This window comes from Aspergillus wentii (assembly GCF_001890725.1).
Source record: "Aspergillus wentii DTO 134E9 unplaced genomic scaffold ASPWEscaffold_9, whole genome shotgun sequence".
NCBI classification, from domain to species: domain Eukaryota; kingdom Fungi; phylum Ascomycota; class Eurotiomycetes; order Eurotiales; family Aspergillaceae; genus Aspergillus; species Aspergillus wentii.
Window position 1 is genome coordinate 295,484 of NW_024467840.1, and position 15,707 is coordinate 311,190.

The 15,707-nt window shown below is 49.6% G+C and overlaps 5 protein-coding genes across 5 annotated transcripts; 2 read left to right on the forward strand and 3 right to left on the reverse strand.

Moving 5' to 3' along the window:
* Positions 1 to 6: 6 nt before the first annotated feature.
* ASPWEDRAFT_187618 (DUF3237 domain-containing protein) lies at positions 7 to 629 on the forward strand (the record flags this gene model as incomplete). Its single annotated transcript, XM_040832189.1, has 2 exons — positions 7 to 200; positions 258 to 629. The coding sequence occupies exons 1-2, from the start codon at positions 18 to 20 to the stop codon at positions 627 to 629; spliced, it is 555 nt and encodes a 184-aa protein (XP_040683861.1). The 5' UTR covers positions 7 to 17.
* Positions 630 to 733: 104 nt separating this feature from the next.
* Positions 734 to 2,389, reverse strand: ASPWEDRAFT_95508 (fungal specific transcription factor domain-containing protein; the record flags this gene model as incomplete). Its single annotated transcript, XM_040839606.1, has 1 exon — positions 734 to 2,389. A coding segment is annotated over one exon (1,656 nt), but the record flags the coding sequence as incomplete, so codon positions are not given.
* Positions 2,390 to 3,030: 641 nt separating this feature from the next.
* ASPWEDRAFT_32389 (uncharacterized protein) lies at positions 3,031 to 4,459 on the reverse strand (the record flags this gene model as incomplete). The annotated part of the gene is made up of 2 exons (XM_040833657.1): positions 3,031 to 4,136; positions 4,189 to 4,459. 2 exons carry the CDS (start codon positions 4,457 to 4,459, stop codon positions 3,031 to 3,033), a joined length of 1,377 nt encoding a protein of 458 aa, XP_040683863.1.
* Positions 4,460 to 4,779: 320 nt separating this feature from the next.
* ASPWEDRAFT_120996 (uncharacterized protein) lies at positions 4,780 to 12,032 on the forward strand (the record flags this gene model as incomplete). The annotated part of the gene is made up of 7 exons (XM_040829037.1): positions 4,780 to 6,244; positions 6,292 to 7,725; positions 7,776 to 8,112; positions 8,182 to 8,930; positions 8,978 to 9,877; positions 9,929 to 10,693; positions 10,741 to 12,032. 7 exons carry the CDS (start codon positions 4,780 to 4,782, stop codon positions 12,030 to 12,032), a joined length of 6,942 nt encoding a protein of 2,313 aa, XP_040683864.1.
* A 73-nt stretch (positions 12,033 to 12,105) lies between these two features.
* Positions 12,106 to 14,054, reverse strand: ASPWEDRAFT_176860 (uncharacterized protein; the record flags this gene model as incomplete). The annotated part of the gene is made up of 6 exons (XM_040831568.1): positions 12,106 to 12,260; positions 12,305 to 12,404; positions 12,459 to 12,568; positions 12,631 to 13,324; positions 13,377 to 13,774; positions 13,823 to 14,054. 6 exons carry the CDS (start codon positions 14,052 to 14,054, stop codon positions 12,106 to 12,108), a joined length of 1,689 nt encoding a protein of 562 aa, XP_040683865.1.
* Positions 14,055 to 15,707: the final 1,653 nt, after the last annotated feature.

Here is a 15,707-nt window from a genome sequence, read left to right on the forward strand (position 1 = left end):
CCATCCATTCCACCAAAATGGCCGCCCCAAAGCTCAACCCAGCATTTACTCTACGCGTCTACATATCCAAAGACACAGCCCTCAACCTCAACACCGTCAAATCCGGTCCGTCACGGATAATATCCCCCCTTACGCACGGCTTCCTCGAAGGCCCAGGACTGAAAGCTGACATCCTCCCCGGCGGCTCTGATTGGATTCTCGTATATACCTCCTCCCCATCTACCTTCCCTATCCCAGATTACATACTAATAAAAAAGCACAACCCAACCACAAACACAATCCACATCGACGTCCGCACCCAAGCGCGCACCCCCGACGGCCACGGCTTCTACATCCACTACGACGGGATCCTGAAGCTCGACGAAGCAGGTGAAAAGGTGCTAGGCTGGAAGGAGGGCGCGCAGCCGACGCAGTTTGGTGATACCGAGTGGTTTAATAGTCCGATTCTGGAGACGAGTCATCCGGAGTACAAGTGGGTTGAGGAGGCGTGGTTTTTGGGCCAGGGGAGGTGGGTTGTTGATGAGGAGGGGAGGGCGGTTGAGTATAGGGTTTTTTTGGGTGGGGAATTAGGTCTTCATTTGGTTGTTTATTGGGGGATGGGTATGGGTGATTTGGATCTGGCGGGGTGAGATGCGGGGTGTGGGGTGATCGTCCATCCCTCCATGATCTATTTGGAATAATTGAAACCGTACAACCATATCAATAGTCAATATAGTTCTAATTCATATAGTAATCATACACCCTCAACAGCAGTCCCCAAAACCCTCGCAAACGTCTCCGCAATCCCCCACCGTCCAACGCGCCTCAACAAATCCATCACCCGATACACAACATGGCCTCCATCCTCGCACATTCCCTCCTCTACCATATTCACAGTTTCAGCTCCCAGCATCCGTATTTCCGGAATACTGTCATACCCCGCAATTCTCATCTGTCGATCAGTCGTGAATCTCCAGAACGAGAGCCAGACGAGCCCCGCATGGAACAGGGCGCGGGGGACGTGTATTGCGGGTTCAGTAGATACGCGCATCGTCTCGATGTGTCGCTGGATGAGGAGTGCGTGGATGAGACTGTTTTTTGCCGTAGGGGAGGAGGCCCAGGTGCATGCTGCGTGTGCGGAGTTGGTTGATTGGTCGTGGCCGTCGCGGCCGATGGCTTGTTCGAGGAGGTTTATATCGGCATAGAGGGAGAGGTAGATTGCGTGCCAGAGAATCGGGAGGGAGAGGGGGTCTGTGTCTGTGGATAGGGAGGTTTGGTTGTATTGTGTTCGCCATTCGATGAGGTGGTGGGAGATTTCGTTTGCGGTGTCAGTGTCGAATGAGTGAGATCGTCGTGCATCGATGAGACGGGCGTTGATGCTTTCTAGTTGGCTGTATGCGGAGAAACTTGAGTTGAGATTGATATGCGGGATGATGTCCGTTGGATCTTCCAGCCGATGATACAATGCAGCCCATTTCGCAGCTGTGGGAGCTGTAAAGAGGACATCCGGTGCGAGGTCTGGCTTTTGTCCGCCCCGATGTCTCAGTACAGGTTCGTGATGCAGTAAACTAGCCAGTTCTGCATCATGAATACGAAGAGCATGGTATATCCGGGCTTGCTGTTCCGCATCAACCCACCGATGCCAGTTCTCCTCTATGCTCAGGGCAGTATCCAGAGCTCTATCCGGTGGGATTGGAGATCCCTTGGTAGCTTCTCGCATCCAGGCATTTACCGTCCCATGCAATACATCCGCGAGAAGGAGATCTCTTGGCCGCCCTGACAGGATTGCAAACGTCTGTCCGATCACCCCCGCTTGGACCATTAAAACAGCATCGCATTTACTCCCTGAAAGGATAGACTCCCACGAAGCAAGTATTGCTTTGTTCAATCGCTCAAAGATGCGTGTTCCCTGTGCAACAGCCCGCTGTGAGCCCGCAAACAGACTGCCCACAGAGCAGATAGAAAGAAACAGAAGAGCATTCTCCGTCGTCGGTCGGAAAGAGGCAGCATGTATGACAGGGAAGAGTGGATGAAACCGGGTAAAGTAGAGCTTGGCGAATAAATTCAACGTATCGAAAGGAGGCAATGCCTCGTCGTGAACTCGCGGCTGTAATCGACGGGATAGACCGGCACGGTATGATTCGTCGGCATGCACTTGGTTCCCCTGCATTAAGGGTGTCGATTTACTGTCAATCGAACCGCGATGGCTGAACCAGTTCTGCTGGACGGGGGTTTCTGTGTTCCTCGTCTGGGGGACGGTGATATTCTGCTCAACAGGGACAAACTGTCTGTCCCCTTGTTCATCTGGAAAGGTAGATAAATGGGTTGGTAACTCTGCCCAGTCAGATATCGTAGATGATAACGATAAGTCCAGAGCAGTGACATCAAAGTCGTCCCCTAGAGACCAAGATGGCTCGGTAGACGGCACCTGGTGCAGTGGAAATTGAAGCCCAGGAAAAAAAGGCGCATCCTTATCCAAATGCGAGATATCCTCTGCACTCATCGGCGTAGTCGACTGGATAGGATCAGAAGCAGCGATCATTCCAGACGGCGCTGTTCCGTGCGTCGGCGGAGGCGTCAGAATCGACATTCCGTCCGATTTGCCTGTAGTTGGAGTCGCGTGGCTTTTTTCATGTCGACGAAGGACATCACTTGATTATTAGCAATGACTAACTATGAAGAGCATATATTTACCTCCTTGAATACAACTTTCCACATACGCCGCATTCAAACGGCTTCTCTTTGGTGTGGCCGCGGATGTGTCGGGCCAGATGCTCAGACTTGGAAAAGGTCCGGTTGCACGTATGGCAGCGACAGTCTGCTTTTCTGCGCCGACTGGGGTCTCTTGATGGTTGGATCATGGTGATGTGTATGAATAATGGATAGATGAAGATGGAGGATGTGGCGACGTGAAGTCGAACGGTGGGGCACATGACTTCCCCACATCCGAGGTATTGGACATCGCGAATCAATTTGAGTTAATTATTCAAGAGATTGTTGCATTCTAGGAGACATGAGGGGATATTATCACAAGATGATCTTCAAGTGAGCTTAGCAATGGCCGCAATATCCACATTCCTCCGAACAAGCCGTAAAATCCTTGTCGGAGTCACTCCAATCATCAGCATCCTCTTTCGCATCCTCTTTCACAACTGCTCTATCGAAGCCATCATATGCTCCTAATAACCATATATCGTCCACCTCCTCTGGCAAGGTCTTGTTGACATCGTCGCATGCCTCACGCAGTTCTAAAACCCCACTTTCCCCGTCGTAGAACACCTCGAATCGTTCCGGTTGACCACGGGCAAAGGCAACTAAAAGTCTCAGCAGTGCCGCAAACTTGGACAAATCATGTTTTTGCTGTTTCTCCCAGCTGGCGATATGCTCTCGAGCATCTATCTTTTCGATGTCCTCAAATACTCCGGAGCGGTGGAAGGCAAGAACTAGATTTGGAATCTGCGAAATCCAGAGCCGGGGGAGCTCCTCGCCGATGATATTCTTGTCCTTCTTCCAGACGGTACGTGTCTTGAGATCAAAGATTGCTTCTCGTGGCACGTAGCTTCCGGTGGATTCGATGGTCAGGTTCTTTTCCGTGGGTTGGTGGGAACTCACAGTGCTGCCGTTGAGGACAGACAAAAGCTGATCGACGCTTCGATCAGCGGATATATCCTCAGGCCCAGATGTCTGAGATACGAGATCACGATGATATCCATCTGCTTCAAAGCGGACAAGGCACTTCATTCCTCCAAATGAATACTGGATTATGCGTTGATGAGACTCAGACCCCTTCACCTCTGCCTCCCAGGTCGTATTAGCTTCAGGGAACGTGTGCCCATATCCAAAAACACCCGAAATTGTCTGCGTAGGCGAGTTCTCTCTGCGAACGAAAAAAACTGTCGATCCGATTGCTTCCAATACCATACGGAATTTCCTGTCGGTTCCTCGTGCAAATCGGAGCAGATTTCCCAAGGTGCTACCACACCCAACGATGTCAACGTCGGTCGTCAAGAAATCAGGATTCTGCTTTAGAATAGCCTCTACCGCTGGCTGTAGAGGATGGGAAGGATATCTTGCGGCATTCTGGTCTCGAAAGTATTCGCCGTCGTCTTCGCGAAGCTTGACCCGGTCCGGCTGTGGCGTCCAAGCGGGAGGTTTTCCTAGCAGCGATCACTGTTAGTATTAGTATGAGTAAGTTTCCATGAGACGCACCTGGAATCAGGATGGTCGGCTCCTTCCGATTCAGCCAATTGTAGGATGCAAGATCCCTGCAGTCGGTGATCTTGGAGTCCTCTTCTCTCAACCCCTCCACCAGATCACTAATCTCAACCGTCGCCAATACGGATCCTAAACGAGGTGCTGGTGGCTCAGCTACTTCTGGTTTCTTTCTCCATGAGATTTTTCCAGAAGGTCGGTTGAATCTTCCTCGGTATCCTCTGCCGCGACCGGAGCCAGAGTGAGATCCGTGTCTTGGGATGTACATGATGGCTGGAAGTCTGTCGAAAGGGAAATAAGACTGAGATGAGCGCGAAATAAATATGTCCCTCCCGCTGATGAAATCACGCACCTTGTCAAAAGTACCTTTTGTTGAGCCTGACGAGGCGTTCTTTGTTTGGCGCTGGGTGATGCGGCACAGTGCAGCAACAAGGGCTTCATTGGCCGACAGTGAATGGCGCTGGATGGAGGGGCAGCAGCCTCGTTTGATAACAAACACAGCCCACCATCCCTCCAGCTAATTTAAATGACTCATGGTAGCTCTCCAGCACCTTCCGTTCATCTTGGACATTCCCATCCCATCTCATAATGTCTAGCCAGTCCCGCTCAGATCGTCTGTTCAAGTTCTTCAACAGCGTCGTCAGCGGCAAAAAGCCTGTCACTACTGTTGACAACGTGAAGCTCTTCCTTGAAGCAATCCACGACCAGAGGAGCCCCTCTGCCTGTGTCGAACGCATCATCGCCAGTCCATCAGCTCGAAGTGCCCTCCAGCAGGGACTGCGATTCAACGTTACGCCTGCATTTCTTAATAACACGACGACGCCTTTTGTCCACTACTTGGCCAATCCAGAAATAAAACAACTCTGCAACGGACAGTTTCTCCAGGATCTTTTAGCTATCGTTGTGGAGCCTAAGACATTATGGACTGCATTCCTGCAGGCCTTCCGGGCGCGCGAGCTAACAGATTCATCTGTCCATGCCCTGGCTTGGATGATAGTCGAGGTACTTTCGTTCCCGGCTTCAGCTGAGATCGACATTAAGGACGACGCCCAGCAAGTCATGGACGATGGCTTCTTACTCCGATCCGCTTCTGCAGACATCCGCGCATTGGGACATAAGATCAAACACAACCTGATGGTCAAATCGACGACTAACACTCCTGTCAATCCTGACTTCGCCCCTGGTGGACGGCATGACAACGACTTTGCCGACTTTCGAAGCATTGCCATCTATCCCACCGCTGATGAGTTCGCCTCAACTGCAAAGCCCTTCTACCGTCGCATGGACGAGATATCAGAACTATCATCAGACATGCGAATCCCCGTTCATCTGGATAACCAGTTCCGTCTTCTCCGCGAGGACATGCTATCAGAGCTCCGTGATGATATCCAAATCGCGCTGGGGAAGAAAAAAGGCCGACGAAACGCTCCACTATTACAAAAGCTTTCCGTCGTCAATATTCGTCATGGCGATGGTCGACGACTCAGACCTTGTTCACTGGCAATATCCTGTGATCAAGGACTGGAGAGAATTTCCAATATTCCCTCCGCAGATCGAAAACGGCTTCTCAACGAGGATCGAGGCTATCAAAGACATGATTCATTTGGTTGCTTCATTCGCCATGAGGAAATCGTCGCCTTTGCTACGGTCGATCGAAATGTTGATCAGCTACTTCTGGATCCTCCAGTCATTGTACTACGCGTTCTTGGTGATGATGCCATGAAGAAGACATTGATGTCCTTCAAGTTATACGATGATATCCAGTTCCTTTTAGTTGAGGCCTCCGTCTTTGCGTATGAACCGATCTTAAAGTGTTTGCAAGACAAAACAGACTTGCCTTTATCCCGAGAGCTACTAGAATTCAAAAAGGGAGACCTGGCAGAGCACTCTGATCTCATCTCCGATACCACCATCCAGGACATACGAAACGCAGGGGATGGCAACATCCAGAGTATTCTGGACACGAAAACGCCTGTCTACCTTGACCCGTCCCAGCTGCAATCTTTCATTTCGGGATTGACACAAACTCTGAGCCTTATCCAAGGCCCCCCAGGTATTTTTCCTCATAATCCTGGCTTATGCAACCTGACAATCCACCAGGGACGGGAAAATCTTTCATCGGTGCCCTTCTGGCCAAACTCTTCCACGATCGTAGTAAGGAAACAATTCTCGTCATGTGTTACACAAACCACGCCCTAGATCAGTTTCTCGAGGATCTATTAGACATTGGAATTGACTCTTCATCGATTGTACGACTTGGGTCTAAATCAACCACTCGGACATTACCTCTTAGTTTATCACAGCAAAAGGTCGCATACAAACATACTCGATCAACTTGGGACGTGATTAACAAGTATGAGAACGAAGCAAACATTGCAAAGGGTTCCTTGACATCAGCTATGAATGAATATACAAAGTTCAAGGGAAATTCTCGGGCAATGTTGGAATTCTTAGAATTCGAGCATCCTACTTTCTACGATGCTTTCCTTCCTCCATCGTTCGATGATGACATGACCATGGTCGGTGAGAATGGAAGGATTGTAGACTCTCATTATCTCTACGACCAATGGTCAAGGGGTAAGCAGCCTGGGTTCTTCATGGATGGTCTCTCGGAAGACTCGCGACTGGTATGGGCTATGGACCCCGCAACTCGACAAACCCACATCCGCGAATGGACGCACAGTCTCCTCGAAGAACAAGTATCTAACATTCATCAACATACCCGCGAGATTGACCGATGCCAGAATCATCTGGATAAAGTCTGGAAAAAGGGTGCATCCAGTATTCTACAGTCTAAGAGGATCATCGGCTGTACCACCACCGCTGCTGCCATGAACGCCCAGGATCTTCAATCCGCATCCCCTGGGATTGTGCTTCTCGAAGAAGCCGGTGAAATTCTGGAATCCCACGTACTTACCGCCATGGGCACGAAAACAAAACATCTCGTGCTTATCGGTGATCATCAGCAACTGCGGCCCAAGATTAACAACTACGCCCTATCGGTCGAAAAAGGGAACGGCTATGATCTTAACTGCTCTTTGTTTGAACGTCTTGTTCTCGCCGGCTATCCCCATTCTACCCTGGCCAAGCAGCATCGAATGTGTCCGGAGATTTCATCTCTCGTGAGAGCCCTAAATTACCCTGATTTGCAGGATGATGCAAAAACACTTGGTCGAGTTCCACCGCGTGGATTGCAGGACCGTGTTATTTTCTTCCACCATGAGCAACCTGAAACAAAATTCATGAGCATTTCCGACCGTCGGGATGAAGGGTCAAAGGGAAGCAAGCGCAATATATTTGAAGTGGAGATTGTTCTCAAAATCGTACGGTATCTCGGTCAGCAGGGATATGGGACGGACAAGCTTGTTGTCCTTACACCATACCTTGGACAGCTACATCTCCTTCGTGATTTCCTGCGAAAGGACAGTGATCCCGTGTTGAGTGACCTAGACTCCTACGATCTTGTTCGGGCTGGATTGATTTCTCAGGCAAGTGCGAATTATTCAAAGCGCTCTATTCGGTTATCAACTATAGGTGAGTTCCAAGGTCGTTTAAACCAGAATAGATTCTAATTTAAATACCAGACAACTATCAGGGTGAAGAAAGTGACATTGTAATCGCCACACTAACCCGCAGCAACGGAGACGGTGATATCGGATTCATGGCAGCTCCGCAGCGACTGAATGTGCTGTTGTCGCGTGCTCGCAACATCCTCATTATGGTCGGGAATGCAAATACCTTCACAATCAGCCGCAAGGGCAAGGAGGTCTGGGTACCTTTTATCGATAATCTAAAGACAAAGGGTCATCTCTACGATGGTCTTCCCGTCAAATGCGAACAGCATCCTCAGAAAATGACTGTTGTCCGAACCGCAGCGGAGTTCGACACAGAGTGTCCGGATGGAGGTTGTGCATTGCCTTGGTAAATCCATCTTTTTTTTTTTTTTTTTTTTTTTTCCCATGTGTGCCACATCCACTAATAAGAAAACAGCGGCGTCAGGTTGAGTTGTGGTATCCACGATTGTCCGTACAGATGCCACCAATTATCAGACCATTCCAAGATGGAATGTCGCCAAATAATCGAATGGGTCTGTTCTCGTGGCCACCGAACCACCCGACCCTGTGCCAAAATCAACGGCGCATGCCAGCCCTGCAACGCTGAAGATCGAGCTCAGGAAGCCAAGAAACAAAGGAACATGATGCTCGAGGTTGAGCGAGAAAGAAGACAAAAGGAATACATGAAAGAGCTGACGGAGTTGCAAGACGAAATTGCCCATGAGAGACGCTTGCAGAAGGATGAGCAAGACAGAGAACAACGAAAGAGAGTCCTACAGCAACACCGCGATGATCTTGCCAATTTAAGATCCCCGAAACCTGATAACCAGTCAAAGGCAATGAACATGGCCACTGAAACAATCACACCAAAGCAAAGCCCGGCTTTCAATAAAGAAAATGACGTTCCTTCATCTTTAAAACCAGAACCCACGGTCAAGAATCAGGGTAAGTCCACAAACAAACCGGAGCCACCCAAATCCGCCGCAAAAGACGAGTGGGAGTATCAAAAGAATTTCGAGGGTGCTAAAAGTGCTGAAATCGATACCTTGATGGAAATGATCGGACTCGAGGAAGTGAAGGAGAAATTCATCACCATTAAAGATCAGGTAGACACAACTTTGAAGCAGGGGATTGATCTAAAAGGTGAACGGTTTGGATCTGTTTTGAGAGGAAATCCGGGAACTGGTATGTTTTTATTCCATCAAGATATATTCCTTTGCTCACGGAAATAGGAAAAACAACGTTTGCTCGTCTCTATTCCAAATTCCTTGGTGCTGTCGGGGTTCTTCCAGGCAGCTGTTTTGTCGAGACTACAGGTTCGGAACTTGCGAACGAGGGTGTTTCTGGTTGTCAGAAAAAGATCGAGGGCATCCTTAAAGATGGCGGTGGTGTTATGTTCATAGATGAGGCATACCAGCTGGCCGAAAACAATATCTACGGAATCCAAGTGATTAACTTCCTCTTAGGCGAGGTTGAGAAGCAGACTGGCAAGGTTGTTTTCGTTCTGGCGGGATATCGCAGCCACATGGAGAAATTTTTTGAACAGAACCCTGGCTTACCGAGTCGCTTCCCCCACGAATTCAAATTCGAAGACTACGATGACGACGAGCTCCGACAGATTTTCGAGTATAGACTTGACAAGAAATACAATGGCAGAATGAAGATTGAAGGAGGCCGAGGTGGCTTGTTCAGTCGCATTGTTGCTCGTCGGGTTGGTAGAGGACGCGGAAAGGAAGGATTTGGCAATGCTCGTGCTATTGAAAACGTCACATCCTTGATTTCACAGCGCCAGGCTAATCGCCTAGCACGGGAGAGAAGATCTCGGCGCTCGGTAGATGTCATGTTCCTGACCAAGAATGATCTTATCGGTCCAGAGCCATCGCAAGCGCTTCGGAACTGCTCAGCATGGCAGAAGCTGAAAAAGATGATTGGCCTTGATGCCGTGAAGAAAGATGTGCAGGCTCTTTTGGACAGCATTCAGACCAACTACGAGCGAGAGCTGTTGGAGAAGAAATTGGTCGAGTTTACCTTGAATCGCGTGTTTCTGGGTTCTCCTGGAACAGGTAAAACTAGTGTGGCCAAACTGTATGGGCAGATTCTGGTCGATATTGGGTTGTTGTCTAACGGAGAGGGTCAGTATTTGAGACTCTTAGCGAAACATTGGAAACTAACAATTGCACTAGTGATTGTCAAGAATCCCGCTGATTTCGTTGGAAGTGTTCTTGGGGAGTCTGAGAGAAATACCAAGGGCATTCTAGCATCGACTGTTGGCAAGGTCTTGGTTATAGATGAAGCCTATATGCTATCTGGCGGAGGCAGTCGTGATGACAGTGGACCAAAGTCAGATCCTTACAAGACCGCCGTGGTCGATACGATTGTTTCCGAAGTCCATAGTGTGCCAGGGGATGACCGCTGCGTATTGCTGCTTGGATACCAAGAACAGATGGAAGAAATGTTCCGGAATGTCAACCCAGGTCTGACCCGACGGTTTCCACTGGATTCTGCCTTTATGTTTGAGGATTTTACCGATGATGAGCTTGGTCTTATTCTCGATCTCAAACTGGAGCAGCAAGACTTTGAAACCACCACCCATGGACGAAAGGTGGCATTGGAAGTCCTTGCACGAGCTCGCAATCGTGCCAACTTTGGCAACGCGGGTGAAGTCGACATCCTCTTGAACAAGGCCAAGATTCGCCATCAGAAACGAGTCAGTGCACGAAAAGCCTCAACCACCGCTTCCGTTCTAGTGCCAGAGGATTTTGATGAACACCATGATCGCGGACAACGGACTGAGACTAATATCCCTATGTTGTTTGCCGATGTTGTTGGAAGTGAGAAGATCGTCGAACAGTTGGAGGGGTATCGCCGTACGGTCATGAACATGCAGCTACTTGATCTGGATCCTCGTGATCAAGTCGCATTCAACTTTCTGTTTCGCGGGCCTCCAGGTATGTCTAATTAGCCTCTCGACTGCCGATATATTAACGTCGATTAGGTACCGGTAAAACCACGACAGCCAGAAAGATGGGCAAGGTGTACTACGACATGGGTCTTCTAGCGTCTGCAGAAGTCATCGAAAGCTCTGCCACCGATCTAATTGGGCAATATGTAGGAAAGACCGGTCCCAAAACCCAGGCATTGCTGGAGAAGGCACTAGGCAAGGTGCTGCTTATCGACGAAGCCTACCGACTGGCAGAAGGTGCATTCGCGAAAGAGGCAATGGACGAGATCGTCGACTGCATCACCAAACCCAAGTTCGAAAAGAAGCTCATCATCATTCTTGCGGGCTACGATGGAGATATCAATCGTCTCATGACAATCAACCCTGGTCTTACCAGTCGATTCCCACATTCGATGGAGTTCAACGGGCTTAACCCGGACGATTGCTTCAAACTCTTGACCAATTTACTTCAGGGACGACGGAAAAAAGTGCATGAGAAAGGGAAAGAATTCGACATTAGCGCCCTTGAAGGACCGACCAGTCAATTTGCAAATGAAGTGCGGTCTCGCTTTTCAATCCTATCCCAAATACCCAATTGGGCCAACGCGCGAGACGTTCAAACACTGGCAAAGGCTATTTTCGGTAAGACCATGCAATCTGTCATCGGTACGAGACTGGCCGTCGAGGAGAAGAACATTTTGGCCGAGATGGACTCGATGATAACCGACCGCACGAATCGATCTAATGTCACTCCCTCTCTTCCTCCCATAAACCTGCAGCCAGTTGCAGTTGATGACCAGACCGCGACACCGACTGAGACAAAGACCAGCACAACCACAACTATGGCTATGCGGCAAAAGTCCCCAGAGCGGCAAGAGAGCCTACCTGAGCCGAAAGTGCCTGAAGCCTCCGACGGACGAGATGCGGGCGTGACTAACGAAATATGGAACCAGTTACTGGATGACAAACGCCGCGCAGAACTCGAAGAGGAGGAATATCAACAGGCCCTCAAAGACGAGCGAGAAGCAGAAGAGGCAACAAGGAAATTGGCTGAAGAAACTCGAGCAGCAGAGAAACAGCGACATGACGATGACGAAGCCAAAAGGCGACATGAGCAAGACCGGCTTCAACGAGAACTCGAACGGCGAATTCGAGAAGAAAAACTAGAGCGACTCCGAAGAAAGAAAGCAGAAATGGAAGCCGAGCGAAAGAAAGAACAACAAGCGCAGCAGAAGTTGAGAGATATGGGCGTGTGTTGTATGGGATATCGATGGATCAAACAGTCAAACGGATATAGATGTGCGGGAGGGTCTCATTTTGTATCGAATGCGCAGTTGGGTTTTTAGACTATATATGATATATATTAGTGTTGTCTCGGGGTCTATCATACTTCTATATTTCTATCAATCTATAGGGTCACTAAATATCCCAAGAGTCCAACTCCTGTAGTTCCGCCCACTCCCTTTCCAACTCCTGTGCCATCCACGCCGTTCGCCAACCGAGCTTTTTCTCGACCTGCTGCAGAAACTTTAACGATCCCCGCTGTTCCGCCGGATTGCGCAGACAATGTCCGACTAGATGGTCAGTACAGATACACTGATAAGTGAGGTGGACATACACCGATGCAGTAAATGGCACGCCATGAAATTGGCATTTTCAACAGCTTCATTCGACGACGAGAGCCCTATTACCATGGCGACATGAGAGGCGATTGTTTTCTACATTTATATAGTTAGAAATAAAACCAAGAGAGAGTAGGGTGAGGTACTCACTTCAGCTAATCGTCGCGATCGAGCTAGTTCATAATCTTTCAGTCCACGCCAATGGCCATCAGACGTGGTGAGGAAGATACACGCCGCATGGTAATATTGCAATCCGACCACTGCATTCATTAGCACACCATACATATTTCATTAAGTGAGATTATATAGAGCTAGGGCGTACCAGCAGGAGGCGACATCATCCACAACTCCGGAAACGGGCGATTCTCCGACCCATCCGCCGAGCGATACCGCAGTGGCTGCCAGGTGATGGGCCTAGCACGATGCCAGCGCTCGACGCTCTGCGCGAGGTGTTTCCACGCGCCCTCATCGGACGCAAGCGAGTCCGGGCCCGTGCAGAGCTGGATGATTCGCGCGCAGAGAAAGATGATGATATTCGAGTACGAAGCGTCATCGGTACGCAGGAAGACGGCGGATCGTTCGTAATTCTCCAAGTCCAGCACGAGAGGCTGGTACTGCACCACTGAGGCGTAGATGGCCTGCCGCAGAAACTGCCAACTAACTGCCTCCGCGAGTCCGCCGGAATACGCTGATTTCGACATGGTATTGAGCAGCCGGTTCGAGCCGAAGAGATGGTACTGCTCGTCGGTGCTGTTCTCGAGTTCCTCGTAAATGCGCAGGATGACGACGGTGATGAGGAGGTTGTCGTCGTAGGACTCTTCTGGTTTGGCGAGCGCCGCGATGAGCAGTTCCAGGCATTGGCCGTGGTATTCGGAGGCTTCGACGTCGGTGGCGTGCGACATGATGGCGTCGTGGCGGGCGGAGAGGGAGAGGACGGCCTTGAGAACCATGGGGACTTGCAGGGCGCGCCGGGGGACTTCGGTGGTGAAGTGGGATTGCATGTCGCATATGTCGGCCTGTCTATCTTAGTTCCATTTTTCACGTTTGTGAATGTAGGAGGAAACTCACCCATGGCGCAATCTTATGAATAAAAGAGCGCAAGAGAAACGCCTCTCGCGGGCTCAATGACGGCGACGAGATAGGCCGGGGACTAAAGGCGCTCCATGGCGAACCCGGCCCCGTCCACGATGAAGACGCCAACGGCGAGGCCACGCAGTTTTGAATCGATGGCGAAATAACCGAGGATGTGGCGAGCTGTCGTTCATCAGGCATAGACGGCGTGGACACAATACCCGTGCTGTCGACGGGAGGCAGCTCGACCTCGTCCAGCACGCGCTGGGGCTGTAAAGGAGGGGCAAAAGTCTCCCCGCCAGGCACGGCGGGCGCATCCGACGATTGTTCCTCGTCGAGCGAGAGATCGGGATTCCAGTCCACCGGCTCGTCGACGGGTTCTAGCACAAACGTTACTGCATAATCAGCACACCATCAGTATTACTTGGATTGTTTGAATATACATGATCGCGGAATTTCCACCCAGCTCTGCTGCGGATCCCAGTCCAGCTCGAACCGTGAAGCCCGCCCATTGCCTTTTTGATAAACATGGCGCACCGTCTTGAAGCGAAACGGGGGATCCAAGCGACACGGCCTCTCGAGACGGGCACACGTATTGCAGGCCGATTCGCCCTGACGGACGATGCATCGAATATGACGATGTCGACAGCGTTCACATCCTCGACCGATTCTCATGGCCAATTGCGGGGGAGGGAAAGATGCGAGGGAGGGTGTGGGGGCTTCATGCCACTGAAGAGAATATAGAGTCAGGTGGATGATTCTACAGCTGATAGAGTGAGGTTACACGAGGAAAAGAAAGAAAAGAAGAAAAGGAGACACGAGAGAAAGACTCAGATGGACTCGAGGCGAAAAGTTGGAGAAACTGGGGATTTCCCCGCATTTTGGGGGTTGAGTCAGCAGGTGCTGATTGGTGGAGTATTTTAGCTTCCTTCTGTCGTATAGTCTGGCACTTATACATATAGTATATATCAGACACGCAACTGTCAAGCCATGTCGATCCACGGAATGTCAAATCTAATTATACGACGTCACTTTTTATCTCAGTAAGATAAAGTCATGAATTTGCTTGAGCTCCTAGGAGCGACTGTAGGCAGCAAAGCGCTTATCGGGATGTGAAACAAAGAAAGAGGCGTGTTGTGGGTCAACCGGAGCATCAAAGGCGAGCGATCAGGGTGCTCAGGGCGGCGAGGGGACTAACCCAGCTGGGCTCCAGGAGCCGATCGCTTCCCGAGACGGCAGTGTTACCGCCAGCATTATTACAGGGTATCTGTTCTCCAGCGGTTGCTTACTTGACTTCGTCGCTTTACGACAGCTAGTGTCAGCTACTAATACCATACGAGCTAATAGTCATGTGATCAAGAGAATAAGGTCTGGTTGTCTATCTATGAAAATGAGGGCATAGATATAGCTAATCTAAAGCCCGAAAACTAGTCTACATACAGTAACTAAAACAGCACTTTCATATCTCTAGTAGTAAGATAAATCTCTAAATATTAAAGCTATTTAGGGTTGAAAAGTGCTATAGACTATAGATCAGTTGAATATTGGTGGTACAGCGGGATCGGCGGATCTCAGCGACATACGGAATAACGGTAATTTCGTCAACACATTGTAAATCCTTTGCGTAAAGCCTATATCAGAATAAGTCCTGGAACATAAGAGCGAATAAGACTCCATCTTACATCTCTTGAATCGCATTTTTTCGCTTGCGGGCCATGGTAATAACGCGAGACTGGCAGAGTCGCTCCCCCGAGATCCCCCAGTTAGGCTCGGATAATTACGGCTCCCGGCCCCAGATTATTTTAGTGCCTTGGCGCCATCACGTCTTGATGCCTCATATCGTAATGGATTTGCAAAAGATGAACCAGGAAAACGAGGTGATCGTGTAGTTTCAATCGATGAGGTTTCGGTGTGCTTTAAAAACTTGTGAGGTAAGCCTCGAGATTGGGTTCGCTAAATATAATGAATGCAGAATACTCAGCATTTGCAACATATAATTGCCATGCATGTATGATTAACTACAGGTTCTTCTAACAGGAATATACACTGTCACTTCCCAAAGAACATTTGAAGAGCAAATCCCCCATTTCAAAGGTTTGGTATCTAGTACGGCTATTTACAACACTTTTTAAACCTCACTCTTGTAGCCTTTGAGTATTTCTGATGGCTTTCTGATTAGTATACGCAAAGTGAAGGGACCCTGAACGGAATATTGATAATCCGAAATATGGAGCGCGGTCACGTTACTTTTCGCGCCCCAGTCAACCGCCTGCATCACCAGGGCTTCTAGACTTTACCACCTCCGGGTTGTGATGCAAGTCCCGAGAA